The sequence below is a fragment of the Aethalodelphis obliquidens genome, unplaced genomic scaffold, assembly GCF_003676395.1.
Source record: "Aethalodelphis obliquidens isolate GAN/ISIS:26980383/991018 unplaced genomic scaffold, ASM367639v1 scaffold16, whole genome shotgun sequence".
Taxonomy (NCBI): Eukaryota; Metazoa; Chordata; class Mammalia; order Artiodactyla; family Delphinidae; genus Aethalodelphis; species Aethalodelphis obliquidens.
In genome coordinates, this window is record NW_020837960.1 from 11,013,107 (window position 1) to 11,026,359 (window position 13,253).

The 13,253-nt window shown below is 38.4% G+C and overlaps 1 protein-coding gene across 1 annotated transcript in view; it reads left to right on the forward strand.

Moving 5' to 3' along the window:
• DNAJC15 (DnaJ heat shock protein family (Hsp40) member C15) overlaps positions 1–13,253 on the forward strand; it is a 62,469-nt gene that overhangs the window by 15,063 nt on the left and 34,153 nt on the right. Inside the window, exon 2 of the mRNA XM_027116184.1 lies at positions 11,507–11,558. Within this exon, the coding sequence (XP_026971985.1) occupies positions 11,507–11,558 (52 nt within the window). The remainder of the gene's footprint in view (positions 1–11,506; positions 11,559–13,253) is intronic.

Below are 13,253 nucleotides of genomic sequence, written 5' to 3' on the forward strand. Positions count from 1 at the left end.
AATTTTTAGGGAAGGATAATTGTAAAAATTCTCTTCCTAATGTCATTTTATCATGTCTGACACTTTTTCTGGAATATAAATTCCCTTGCTCTCCTTCTTTTGATCTGCATGTGCACTACCTCTCTTTCTCAAATTCTGCTGATTTGCCAAGCAGTCTTTCTTGTTTCTTCCCTTTTTTCTCCTTTCCACTTGCTGTTTAAATTCAAATAGCTTTCTTTGTAGAAATTGAACCAAATAATAAGGCAGCATAAAACACTGAGTTCAGCAGAAAGTGATTTGCTTGTGATTAACCCTTGAGAACTGAGCCACTGCAAGATAACAAAGGATGTATTTTGAGACAACCTGCTCATTCTTCTTTTCCATTAGTAGATGAGACCGTTTCTTCCCCAGGTGTTAGGAATTCATGTGCAGCTTTGCTTGGGTTTTATTTATCACACTGAGGGTGGCGTGTTTTTAGAAAAGCAAGACCAAAGGAGCTTATGACAGTCCTTCCCTCTGCCCCACTACCTCTCACAGACTTTCCTCCCAGCAAAAGGGAACTCCATTCTTCCAGTTGTGTAAGGCAATAACCTTGACATTCTTTCCCCCCAGCTTTACTGAGGTATAATTGACAAATAAAGATTGTATATATGTAAGGTGGACAACATGATTTAATAGACATATACATTGTGAAATGATCACCATAATTCAAGCTAATTAACACATTGGTCACCTCACATTGTTACCTTCTGTGTGTATATGTGTGTGTGTGTGTGTGTGCACGTGTCTGTGCACATGTATGTACACATACGGTGAGAAAGCTTAGGTCTACTACTCTTAACAAATTTCAAGTATAAAACTTATTCATCTTACAGGAACTTTGACCCACATCACCCCATTTCTCCCACCCCAGCCTCTGTTAACCGCTGTTCTACTCTCTGCTTCCATTAGTTTTTGACTTTTTTAGATTCCACATGTATGTGAGATTAATCAATATTTGTCTTTCTGTGTCTGGTTTTATTTCACTTTGTGTAATGTCTTCCAGGTTCATCCAAGTTGTCACAAATGCTAGACTTTCCTTCTCTTTATGGGTGAATAATATTCCACTGTACATATGCACTACATTTTCTTTATCCATTCATCATCTTCTCTTTCTTTTATACCTCACATCCGGTCTCTTAACAAATCTTGTTGGCTTTTTAAAAAATTAATTAATTTATTTGTTTTTATTTATTTATTTTTGGCTGCGTTGGGTCTTTGTTGCTGTGCGTGGGCTTTCTCTAGTTGCAGCGAGTGGGGGCTAGTCTTCGTTGCATTGTGCATTCTTCTTATTGTGGTGGCTTCTCTTGTTGCAGAGCATGGGCTCTAGGCACGCGGGCTTCAGTAGTTGTGCGCATGGGATTAGTTGCTCCACAGCACGTGGGATCTTCCCTGACCAGGGCTCGAACCCGTGTCCCCTGCATTGGCAGGTGGATTCTTAACCACTGTGCCACCAGGGAAGTCCCCACACGTAATTCTTTGGCTGCTTAATTTTCTTCATAGCACATGTCACTTTCCATTGTATATTTTTCTGATTTCTATTGTTTATTGCCTATCTCTTTGAAATACTCAGAGATGGGAGAGTCTCCAAATGGCTGCTTGAAAAAATGCCTGACTTTTTTTATTTGGAGTGTTATTATTTTTCCTTGTTTAACAATTCAGTTACTCCTTCATGTTTTTCTACATGGATCTGTGAATTATATTCATTTCATTTTTGTAATGAAATTTACCTGGCATAGGCCCTTAACTTCATTTTCTTTTTCTTCTGTGAGACTTTTGGATATATATACCTGGTCCAGAATATTTTAAGACATGATTATGTGTTAATTTCTTGATTAAATTTAACGATCATTTTCCATTATATTTTCCCATTTCAATCATAATTCCATCCACTAGCAGACACCAATACAGTACATAAATAATTCAAGTTCCAAAAGGCATCTGGATAGTGGGAATGCTTCTTAAGATCATTTTCATCCCATTATATTAACTTTTGAGAACCTACTATGTACTAGATACTTTGTTAGATTTCAGAAATCCAAAGAGGTAAACAGTCCCTACCTCCAGAAGCTCACATTTTAGCAAGGGTTTGAAATAGGTAAGCCATTATTAAATAATGTGCTATGTATGTACTATAATAGAACTGCTAAGTACCATGGAGTCACTAAAAAGTTTTACTTGAGTGAGGAGATGGGTGGCGTAAGTTTTACCTGGAGGTGACCTTAAAGCTATTTGAAATAAGCCGGGATTTTCCAGGAGGAATGAGCAGAGAACAGAAAGGATTAAGAGTAAAATTGTGGGAGTGAAGAAAGAACTAACAGACATCGGCCATGTTTACACAGTTCGTTGGTCATTTTTCATAATCTTTTCTCATAAATCATTTTGAGCACGCTGTGATTAGGTTTTCACATTCCCACATTCCCATTTTATAGATGAGGAAATGGGCCTAGAGAGATCAGCTTAGGGTCGCAGATTTGGTAAATGTTGAGCTGGAATTGTAGCCCAGGCCTGATTAACTTTGAAGCACATGGGTTATACATTCAGGGGTGAAAGGCAAGATTGAGGAAGTTCATGCTTGCTTCATGGGTAAAAAACATGAAGGCTAATGAAAAAAGTAAAATTTAGAACAGTAAGGGCAAAAAGGAATGGGGAATGGTATGAATCAAGGATGAAGGAGATGATGATACTGAGTGGATTTGAAAGCCCAGCCGCCATCAGAAACCATAATTTTGTCATGGTGCTATGTAGTGTGTTCATAAGACTTTTCTCCAGTCAGCTTTAGCAGTCTAGGCAGAGGATTCTTTTTTTTTTTTAATAATTATTTATTTATTCTATTTATTTGGTTGCGCCGGGTCTTATTTGTGGCCTGTGGGCTCCTTTGTTGCAGCTTGCAGGCAAGCTGTGGCATGCATGTGGGAGCTAGTTCCCTGACCAGGGATCGAACCCTGGCCCCCTGCATTGGGAGTGCAGAGTCTTAACCACTGTGCCACCAGGGAAGTCCCTAGGCAAGGATTCGTTATGGTAACTCTCCAGCCATTTTAAATCAGTCAGTGACTTCACTGGGAATTTACTGTTTGTTAATTTCTGCAATGCTATTATACATATGCTTGGACATTTTAAAATCTAAAATATTCATGCATTGTGTATGGTCACAGGGGATGCAGTGAAAACTATGCTTTTTGGCATTTTTGAGAAATATAATCTAAAGTTGTCATGAATTTTTAAAAACTTAATTAAATACCATTGGCCAATAACACATAAATTAGTTATATGTGTACATATCATCTTTGTTTTCTGTGGTGACTATGATGAGATTGTTAAAAACTGAATTTCCAAATTTGGTATGAATGGAATTTTTCTATTTTTCTTATATAGACCACTTTCCCCAAACACTGGTCTGGACCAGTTGTAAAAGAATTAGTTGGTAGAATTTTTAATTGATTTGTAACTGTATTAGTTTTTAGGCATATATGTGCACATATATACCTTTTTTATAGAAAGATCAACTTGTTATAAATATGTGCTCGCATAATTTTATATAGAAAAAAATGTATCTAAGAATTTATTTAGATCTTCTGCAGACCTAGAAAGCGTTAGCTGCTTTTCTAACCATCTGAACCTTCAAAGAAAAAGTTTCAAAACTAAAACTTCCTGAAGGCAGCCTTGTGGATGTTTAAAACAACAACAACAACAAAAATACCTTGGATGGCATCCACATTTACCATCTGCTGTCTCCTACATATGTTTGACACCTATGGCCATTTTAGCTTAGGCCAGAGTACAGGTGTATACATATCTTTCTTTTTAAATCACACTGCCTGTCTTATTTTCAGCCCATATTCTAATTTCCCTAAGTCAAAAAAGTAGCAACATTTCCCTAGTTTCTGTAAAAACACAGATGTAACGTGATATCAGTCTAGTTGCATGAGCAATCATAGACATTTAACCTGATTATTGCCTAATTGGTAAACAATGACAGTCCTTATGGTACTAACACTGCCTCACTCTCCATTTTGCTTTTAAATTGTCTTTTCAGTGTCGTTTTTGTTCTGTTACTGGCAATTTAGTTTTAAAGCATCATTGTTTATAAAAACATTCAGAATAAAAATTGAAGCACATCATTGTGCTTGACATAGATCAAATATGGTGTTACGTATATAAAAGAAATAAAATAGATCCTGTTAGCCTGAAGGTACAACACTGAAGTTTAAGTAAATGTGAAATAGCATAGTGATAAAGCATATGTGAATTTTTTTTCAACAGTAGTCAAATAGAGAAGATGTTGATGGAATTCTCTGATATTTACACAGTTATGCCAAATGAACCATGGGCTTTTGTTTTTTAAAGCCCCAGTATGCTTTAGATGTTATTTTACTTTAAAAAAATTTAAGGTCAGATAAAAGTATGGCTGAGAGTTCTGCATGAGCTACTTGCTCAGATTTCAGATGGATTTTCCTGTGCTTCCTGTCTTCTGTATTTGCAACTAGATGATCTCTTTTTTCTGTTTGGGTCACTCATGTATGTGGAGAGTTGGTGGAATTTGTTGTTTTAGAGCTCTCTAAATTTGTGTCTGAAAAAAAAAATAGAAATGACTTTCTAGTGACTGAAAAACAGGTAGTAGATAAATATTTTTCTCTAGGAAACAAATAATATTCTTATTCTGGACCGTTTGAGGTTGAAGTTTTAACTTACTTGCTTATCTCTCTGACAGTATTTCCATAGAAAACTTCATGCAGAGGACCTTTATTCTTATTACAGAGTACAGGAATCTGGTAGTGCAGGACGCACAATAGTTTTAAAATTTCAAGTTGAGTTCTACTTCCAAATAGTAGATTTTTGTTATCAGTTGTTTATGCTCAAAAGGTATAAACTATTTTAATATCAAATTAATTGAAAATACTATTAAAGAGGTAAATCAGATACAGTCCCCTTCCAATAAGTAATTTAATTCCAATAAGAAATGAGTTGTTGATTAGCTATGCTAATACTTTGTCCATTTTCAGTGTGGGTGAGTAAGACTTGATTGCACAGTTTGGAGTCATTTATTGAACATTCTTATTTGCTCCAATGATCTACCTAATTTGGGTTTGTTTTTGTTGTTTTTAAAGGTTGCAAGGCCTTTAGTGTTTATCTTTCTATAAAGTTAGTCTTCAGAAATAGAGATTAATTCTGGCGTTAGCATTATTTTTCTTATTGTACTATTGTTGAATGAATGAGAAATGAAATATAAATGGCAGATCTTCTGATATGCTCTGGGAACTCAAAGTAAATGAAACACCCTTCTTATTTCAGTGGGCATTTGTTTATTTTTAATTTTAATTTTTTTTTTATATTTTTTGGCTGTGTTGGGTCTTCATTGCTGCGCGTGGGCTTCCTCTAGTTGAGGCGAGTGGGGGCCACTCTTCATTGCGGCGCGTGGGCTTCTCATTGCAGTGGCTTCTCTTGTTGTGGAGCACGGGCCCTAGAGTGCGCGGGCTTCAGTAGTTGTGGCGCATGGGTTTCAGTACTTGCAGCGCACAGGTTCTAGAGTGCAGGCTCAGTAGTGTGGCACACGGGTTTTGTTGCTCTGCGGCATGTGGAATCTTCCTGGACCAGGGATCCAACTCGTGTCCCCTGCATTGGCAGGCAGATTCTTAACCACTGTGCCACCAGGGAAGTCCACATTTATTAAAAAAATTTATTTAATTAATTTATTTTTGGCTGTGTTGGGTCTTCGTTGCTGCATGTGGGCTTTTTCTAGTTGTGGTGAGCAGGGGCTACTCTTCGTTTCAGTGCGCGGGCTTCTCATTGCAGTGGCTTCTCTTGTTGCGGAGCATGGGCTCTAGGCACGCGGGCTTCAGTAGTTGTGGCTCATGGGCTCTAGAGTGCAGGCTTGGTAGTTGTGGCACTCAGGCTTAGCTGCTCCACGGCACATGGGATCTTCCCAGACCAGGGATCCAACCGGTGTCCCCTGAATTGGCAGGTGGACTCTCAGCCACTGCGCCATGAGGGAAGCCCCACATTTATTTATTTCTTAGAGGTTCTCATGTTGGGGTTTGTGAGCTGAAGGGCTTCAGGGAAACCCATGGATTCCCTCAAATTATATACAAAAATATTTGTGCTTTTCTAGGGTGTATGTATATATTTGCGCTTTTCTAAGGTGTTGCTCCATAGAGTTCATCAGATTTTTTAAAAGCTCTTGCTATCTAGGAAAGCTTAAGGAGACAGAACACATCTAAGCATACATCAGTGAAATAAATGCGATAGGTTAAAAATAAAGATCTTTGGGAGATTAGCATAAACGTTGGAGGCTCACCATGTTTAGCATCCTGTAGAGGACCCATTTGATACAGTTGTGTATAGTGACTGGTGTACAGTCATGCTTGTATCATTGAGGGTCCTGGTATTAATGGATGGTTTTTTGGAACATAGTTTAATGAAGGGACTATTTGCAGAGTTGTGGGCATAGTTTAACCAAAAAGGGATGATGAATCACCCAGGGACTAGCACCAGTTGGAAACAGTTATCCACTCAGGCAAAGAGGCAAGGGGTTGGGAGCTATGCTCCAGAACCCAGTGAGAGTCACAGGTATGGAAGAGGAGCCACTCAACAAGAGCCATGGCCACAGAGGAAATACAGCAGGGAATACGTTGTACTATTGTTTCTACCTCCTTCCACTCTTTGCTTTTCTGCTGATCTTTCCTGTTGGGAAAAAGTCTCATGTGCATAGCCTTTCAACCCCTCTTGGCCTCGTAAGAATGGGTCTTGGACTTGGAACACTTGGAGCTCACACAACCTGTACTTTGTGGGATTATCGTCCCCTGTTTCAGGCTTGCCCCCAGCTTTCAGTATTTCAGACTCTAGGGATAGTGTGGGATAAAGAGGGGGAGGGTGCTTGTGGGCCAATTTCCCTTTATCAGCTGGCTGGCAGCACTAGCCGTGTGAGACTAGTGCACATGACTGGAGCTGATCTTACTCTGTCTCTTCTCTATATGAGTAAATCATTGTTCTACCTAGTGCTTGACTGTTGTGTTTTCCTTCACAACCTTGATACCAAGATATAATGGGCAGAAATGTATAGAGTCCTTTTCTGGGATTGGTAACCAGTGCATGGTGTTCTGTTCAACACTTCCTCTCATTGGCAAAACCCAACCAGAAGCGAGAGGGGGCAAGCAAGGACTGGATAACATAGTCTTTTGAGATAAGGGAAGACAGAGGTAAAGAGCAAGGCAGAGAAGGGTGGAAAATGAATCTGGAGAGACAAATGGAGGATAATCATCAGAGTACTCAATACTTAATTTGTTAAATTAAATTGAAGTTTTAATTGTTAAACGCAATTGAGCCTTACATATTGTTAGATTAAAGTGATAAATGATCAAATGTCTGATGATTTAATGTTTCTGATATAAATACCTTGACATAAAAATCTCTTTAGAATAATGAGGCAACTATTTGTCTCATATATATATTTGAATAGTAGAAATAATAAAAATGATGCAATAATCAACCTATAAAATTGTGAAATTAAAATAACTCAACTTTTCAAGACTTTATGTTTTTTAAATATGCATTTTTCAAAATGTGAAAATTTGGATTATCTAACCTAGAGAAGAGCAATTCATTTTCCACGGCCTACCTCAAAAACCACTTCTGTGAATCTTCTTTTACTTGGACAAATTTAAGAGTTTGTGAAACATTCTTCGTATTTCTGTTACACCATTTACATTCTTAATAGCTAGTTATTCTTATTGATAACATTAAAGTGGTTCACGTTTACTGCCTGTTTACTATGTGCCAAGCCACTGTGCTAAGTCCCTTACATACATTATTAATATTATCCTCAGAATAACCCTAGAAGTGTAGATATTATTGCTTGGTGCTTGATGCATCAGTGGATAGAACAAATCTCACAAAGGCCAGAGATCATTATATTCTTGTATTAATATTTCTACAACATTTTGGTTTTGTGGTTATTGTTAGTATTCATATGTTTATTAGCCATTTAGATTTTTTTCTATGAAGTCCCTGACCTACTCTTTTTTTTTTAATATTTTATTTATTTATTTATTTTTGGCTGTGTTGGGTCTTAGTTGTGACACACGGGATCTTCAATGCGGCATGTGGGATCTTTCACTGCAGCATGTGGGCTCTTTGTTGTGGCACGTGGGCTTAGTTGCCCCGGCACGTGGGATCTTAGTTCCCCTACCAGGGATCAAACCCGTGTCTTCTGTATTGGAAGGCCGGATTCTTTACCACTGGACCCACCAGGGAAGTCCCCCGGACTCTTGTTCATTTTCTACTGGATCATCTGTCTTTTTCTTTTTTTTTTTTTCTTTTGCGGTACGCGGGCCTCTCACTGTTGTGGCCTCTCCTGTTGCGGAGCACAGGCTCCGGACGCGCAGGCTCAGCGACCGTGGCTCACGGGCCCAGCTGCTCCGTGGCATGTGGGATCTTCCCGGACTGGGGCACGAACCCGTGTCCCCTGCATCGGCAGGCGGACTCTCAACCACTGCGCCACCAGGGAAGCCCCATCTGTCTTTTTAATGTGGAGGAATTCTCTGTATTTTTGGGCATGTGCTCATCATTATGTGTTGCAAATGACTTCTCCCATTCTGTGGCTGGTTCAAGCTGAAATATTAAGAATACGTCAGATCTTGATAGCAAAGATAAATATTTCTAGTCAGATGAAAGAATAAACAAGTTTTATGAGGAAGGAAAATAAATTCACACATGAAAACAGTTGAGTACTTTTTTAAAAATAAATTTATTTATTTATTTATTTATGGCTGAGTTGGGTCTTCGTTGCTGCGTACAGGCTTTGTCTAGTTGCGGTGAGCGGGGGTACTCTTCGTTGTGGTGCACAGGCTTCTTATTGCAGTGGCTTCTCTTGATGCAGAGCATGGGCTCTAGGCGCATGGGCTTCAGTAGTTGTGGTGCCCTGGCTCAGTAGTTGTGGCTCACAGGCTCAGTAGTTGTGGCGCACGGGCTTTGTTGCTCCGTGGCATGTGGGATCTTCCCAGACCAGGACTTGAACCCATGTCCCCTGCATTGGCAGGTGGATTCTTAACCACTACGCCACCAGGGAAGCCCCTGTTGAGTACTTTGGTTGGACTGAGGATCCTTAAAGTGAACCAATGGAAAATAAGACTGGAAAACTCAAAATATGTAGCCCCTGGGAAGCTCTAGAAAATGGCAAAAATATACCTCAACAGAACGTCTTCTTGAAATCAATACTCATTTCCCTTCAGTTCAGGAGTAATTACATCTAGACAACTTGAAGGGAACCTCAAAGACTGTTTGGCCTCTTGCTAGCTAGCTCTAGGCTTGTCCTTCTCTGCCAGGGAAAGAATCTTCCTTTACTGAGATTGCCCTAGTGCTCTGCCTTGTGAAAAGGTGAATCTTAGAACTGGAGCTGAGGACTTCCCTGGTGGCACAGTGGTTAAGAATCCACCTGCCAATGCAGGAGACACGGGTTCCAGCCCCGGTCCAGGAAGATCCCACCTGCTGCAGAGCAACTAAGCCTGTGCACCACAACTACTGAGCATGCAGTCTAGAACCTGTGAGCCACAACTACTGAGCCCATATGCCACGACTACTGAAGCCCACATGCCTAGAGCCTGTGCTCCGTAACTAGAGAAGCCACCGCGGTGAGAAGCCCGCACACTGCAGCGAAGAGTAGATCCCACTCACCACAACTAGAGAAAGCCTGCGTGCAGCAACGAAGACTCAGTGAAGCAAAATAAATAAATAAATTTATTTTTTTAAAAAAGTCTAACTCTTTAAAAAAAAAGGAACTGGAACTGAGGAGAGGAAACCTAGATGAACTTTCCTCATCTTGTCTATGAAGAGCTCTAGACTTCTAAGAGAGAGTTACTGGGAGTTAAAGTTAGAGCACCTTCATACAGTTGGCCTTTGTGTCTTGATGTTTATCCTTATAGAGTCTCCTCTTGAAGACTTGGGGCTTTGATTTCCTAAGATTTGCATTCCCTTACAGAACTTGAAAACTGATGGCTATAGGGCCTTTTGGTTTTACTATCCATCTAGTCTCAACCTCCATCTTATGATTTCTGCTGTACTGTTGTGAAATGACTCCATTCTATTCCCTAGTGAGATTATTGTAGCTTTTTTTTTAGTTTTTGGATCTTAAGGGTTTGCCTCTTTCACCACTAATCAGACAGAAACCGTTTCTATAGTATCTCTCCTTAATTCTGATCCCATCAGAATTTGATTTGGCTGCAAGTACCTGAAAACTGAAAATAGTCGTAGTATCTTAGAAAGACAATTTTATTTTTATCTCATGTAGATAGAAGCAGTCCAGGGGTGCTGTGGCAGCTACATGATCATCCAGGACGCGGGCTCCTTTCATCCCATTGTTCTTCCTTCCTTATCCGACATGGCAGCTCCTGGTATAATGTCTACATTGCAGCCAGCAGGACGGAGGAATGGAAAGGGAGAAGGACATTCCACCGTCCCATGAAGGACTTCTCTGAGGCTGCACACACCACTCTGCTTATATCCTATAAGCCAACACTTAGTAAACATAGCTGTACCTAAGTCTAAGGGGGGGCTTGGAAATATGTGTCTGGCTAAAAATAGGAATTTTGATCCTGTAGAAGAAGGGGAAAATGGATCTTGGGGGGCAACCGTTGATCCTGGTTACATAAAACCTTTTTCTGTTGTGACGAATATTTTCCCAAGGTGGTTAAGGAGAAAAGCATAGACTGATATGGAGTATATAACTAATTTAAAATTTATCAGGATGAGCTCATAACTTTAAATTCTGAATTCTTGGCTCTTACTGTAAAATTTTTACATTGGTCTAGAAAGGTAGAAATAAGCTAGCTCTTAAGTTATTCATCACTTTTACTAATTTTTCACAGTTTGACTTCTTTTCTAAACATGGATACGTTTTATCAAGTTTTTTAAATATAGCAGAGTCCATTGAGCATTGCATATGTAAATGAGGAGGAAATATTTACCTTTTAGCTTTATAGAAGATAAATACATTAAACCCACTATTAAGAATAGTCTAGGGGCTTCCCTGGTGGCCCAGTGGTTGAGAGTCCACCTGCCGATGCAGAGGACGTGGGTTCGTGCCCCCGTCCGGGAAGATCCCACATGCCGCGGAGCGGCTATGCCCGTGAGCCATGGCCGCTGAGCCTGCGTGTCCGGAGCCTGTGCTCTGCCATGGGAGAGGCCACAGCAGTGAGAGGCCCGCGTACCACAAAAAAAAAAAAAAGAAAGAAAGAATAGTCTATAGAAAACATTTTAGCAATAGGTAACATAAAAGCTCTTGGTTAGAACAAATTCAAATACATGGAAATTAAATGAAATCTAGAATTATTTTAATTCACTGAAAATTAGCTGTAATCCTGAAGATTTTTAAAAATTCTGCACCACAGAGCTTGAGGAAAATGTGTTATTAATCATAATTCTCATTATTTAAAATGATTTACTTTAAAAACCCAGTATGTAACACTATAAGTGATAATTATTTTTTCCTCCATAGGCAAGAAGTTTGATAGCTGTGGGACTGGGTATTGCAGCTCTTGGATTTGCAGGTAAGATAAATAAAGGATATATATCAATAAATGTTGCAGGAGAAATATTTCCAAGTAGCTTCTGTAGTGATTCATGAGAAGACCCTTAGTATTCTGAGGCTTTTGATTTTAAGACATACGTTCCCATTCTTTGCAACATTTATAGTCACTGAAGATTTGTCAGCACAGCTGACAAATCTAGATAAACTTTGTAGTGAAGGAAATTAACGATACAAAAGCTAGGAAAACTAGCCCCAATAATAATTGATCTTCCTGACATTTTTTTAGTTTGAGCTATAGTGTACTATTAAAAAATAAAATCTCTTTAATATGAAGCAGTGTAAGTGATAATGGGGCTCTTTTATTCTCCTATATTTTTTTCTTGCCGATAAAGAATACACATTTTCTGAGCTGTCAGTTCTTTCTGATGAGCGTAGCCATTCTTTATAGTATATTTATATTCATTTTAACATGTTGGTGTAATTTCTTTGACAAACCCAGGAGAACTTCTTTTACTGCCAAAATCTTTTTAGAAAGAATAAAGATTTAAAGTAAAATTGCTGTCTCTTGTAACCATTAATTTATAGTTATAAATTTAAATTGCATAGCTATTCTCTAATTAAATGTTAATCTGAGAGCATTTCCTTGTTGATAAAGGTTTACATTTTTCATTTAGCATTTGTGTCTCTTAAGTTCCATGGATTTGATCTTGTTAATTGGATCTTCTTTTTAGGTGCAGCTACATTCCATTGTGGTTATATGCAGTGAGATCCAATAGAAAAAGAGACATAAAAGATTTTGTTTTGTTTTGTATAATATTTAATTCCACACAACTCTGTTTAAAGCACCTTACCAGTAAGAACTTTAAAATCAGGAAGATCAGTGGTTCAGATTCTCTTGGTTCTTGTACTGTCAAAGTCTTGTGTCTCATATAACTATAGTTAACTACTTACTGAGGTTTCATGAGAAGAGCATCATGTCTGAAAAGGAATTCTGACAAACTTGCCCATAAACATAAAACAATTTTTGTATTAGTTACTGTAGCAGAATAGGCATAGTTATTTCAAATTCAAGTGTAAGATTTTTATTTGAAATTAGAGAAAGATACTTTTGCCAAGGTCTTGTTTTTACAATGAGAAGAATTGGTGTATGTATTCTATACATACTACTCTGTTGCCAAATTCAGTTTACTGACTAGAATATTAATAGCAGGCAGTTCTCTTTCAGGGTCAAATACGACTGAAGAGTAGAATTTAGGAGAAAGTACCCCTAGACTATTGGAACTAGATATTCTCCTCTATAGTTAAAGTAAATGTCCAGATGTCACTTCTTGAAGCCTTTAATTGCTTTTTTACATTGAGATTGCATGATTGTGGTTTTGAAGGAATTTTAAGGCACTTTAAAAGCCAGATTTTATACTGTTGTAGAATCAAATGGAAGTTGATATTTATATAAGAGATTTAGATGAGTTAGGGTTTCCGCTTCATTTAATTTTACTTTAATGTTCTACTTGATCTCAAGAGCTTTTTATCTCCTACTTAGATTGGCTACTTCACATCTTCCTATGTCTAGCATCCTTTGTTTTTCCCCGTAACATGTTGTTTGCACAGGAATGACAGTATGTTTAGACAGGTTACTTCTTATAAAACATCTATGTAGCTGAACTTTCCCAGCAGAAATCTTGATTTGCAAATAATGTTATGGTTAGAAATTGAA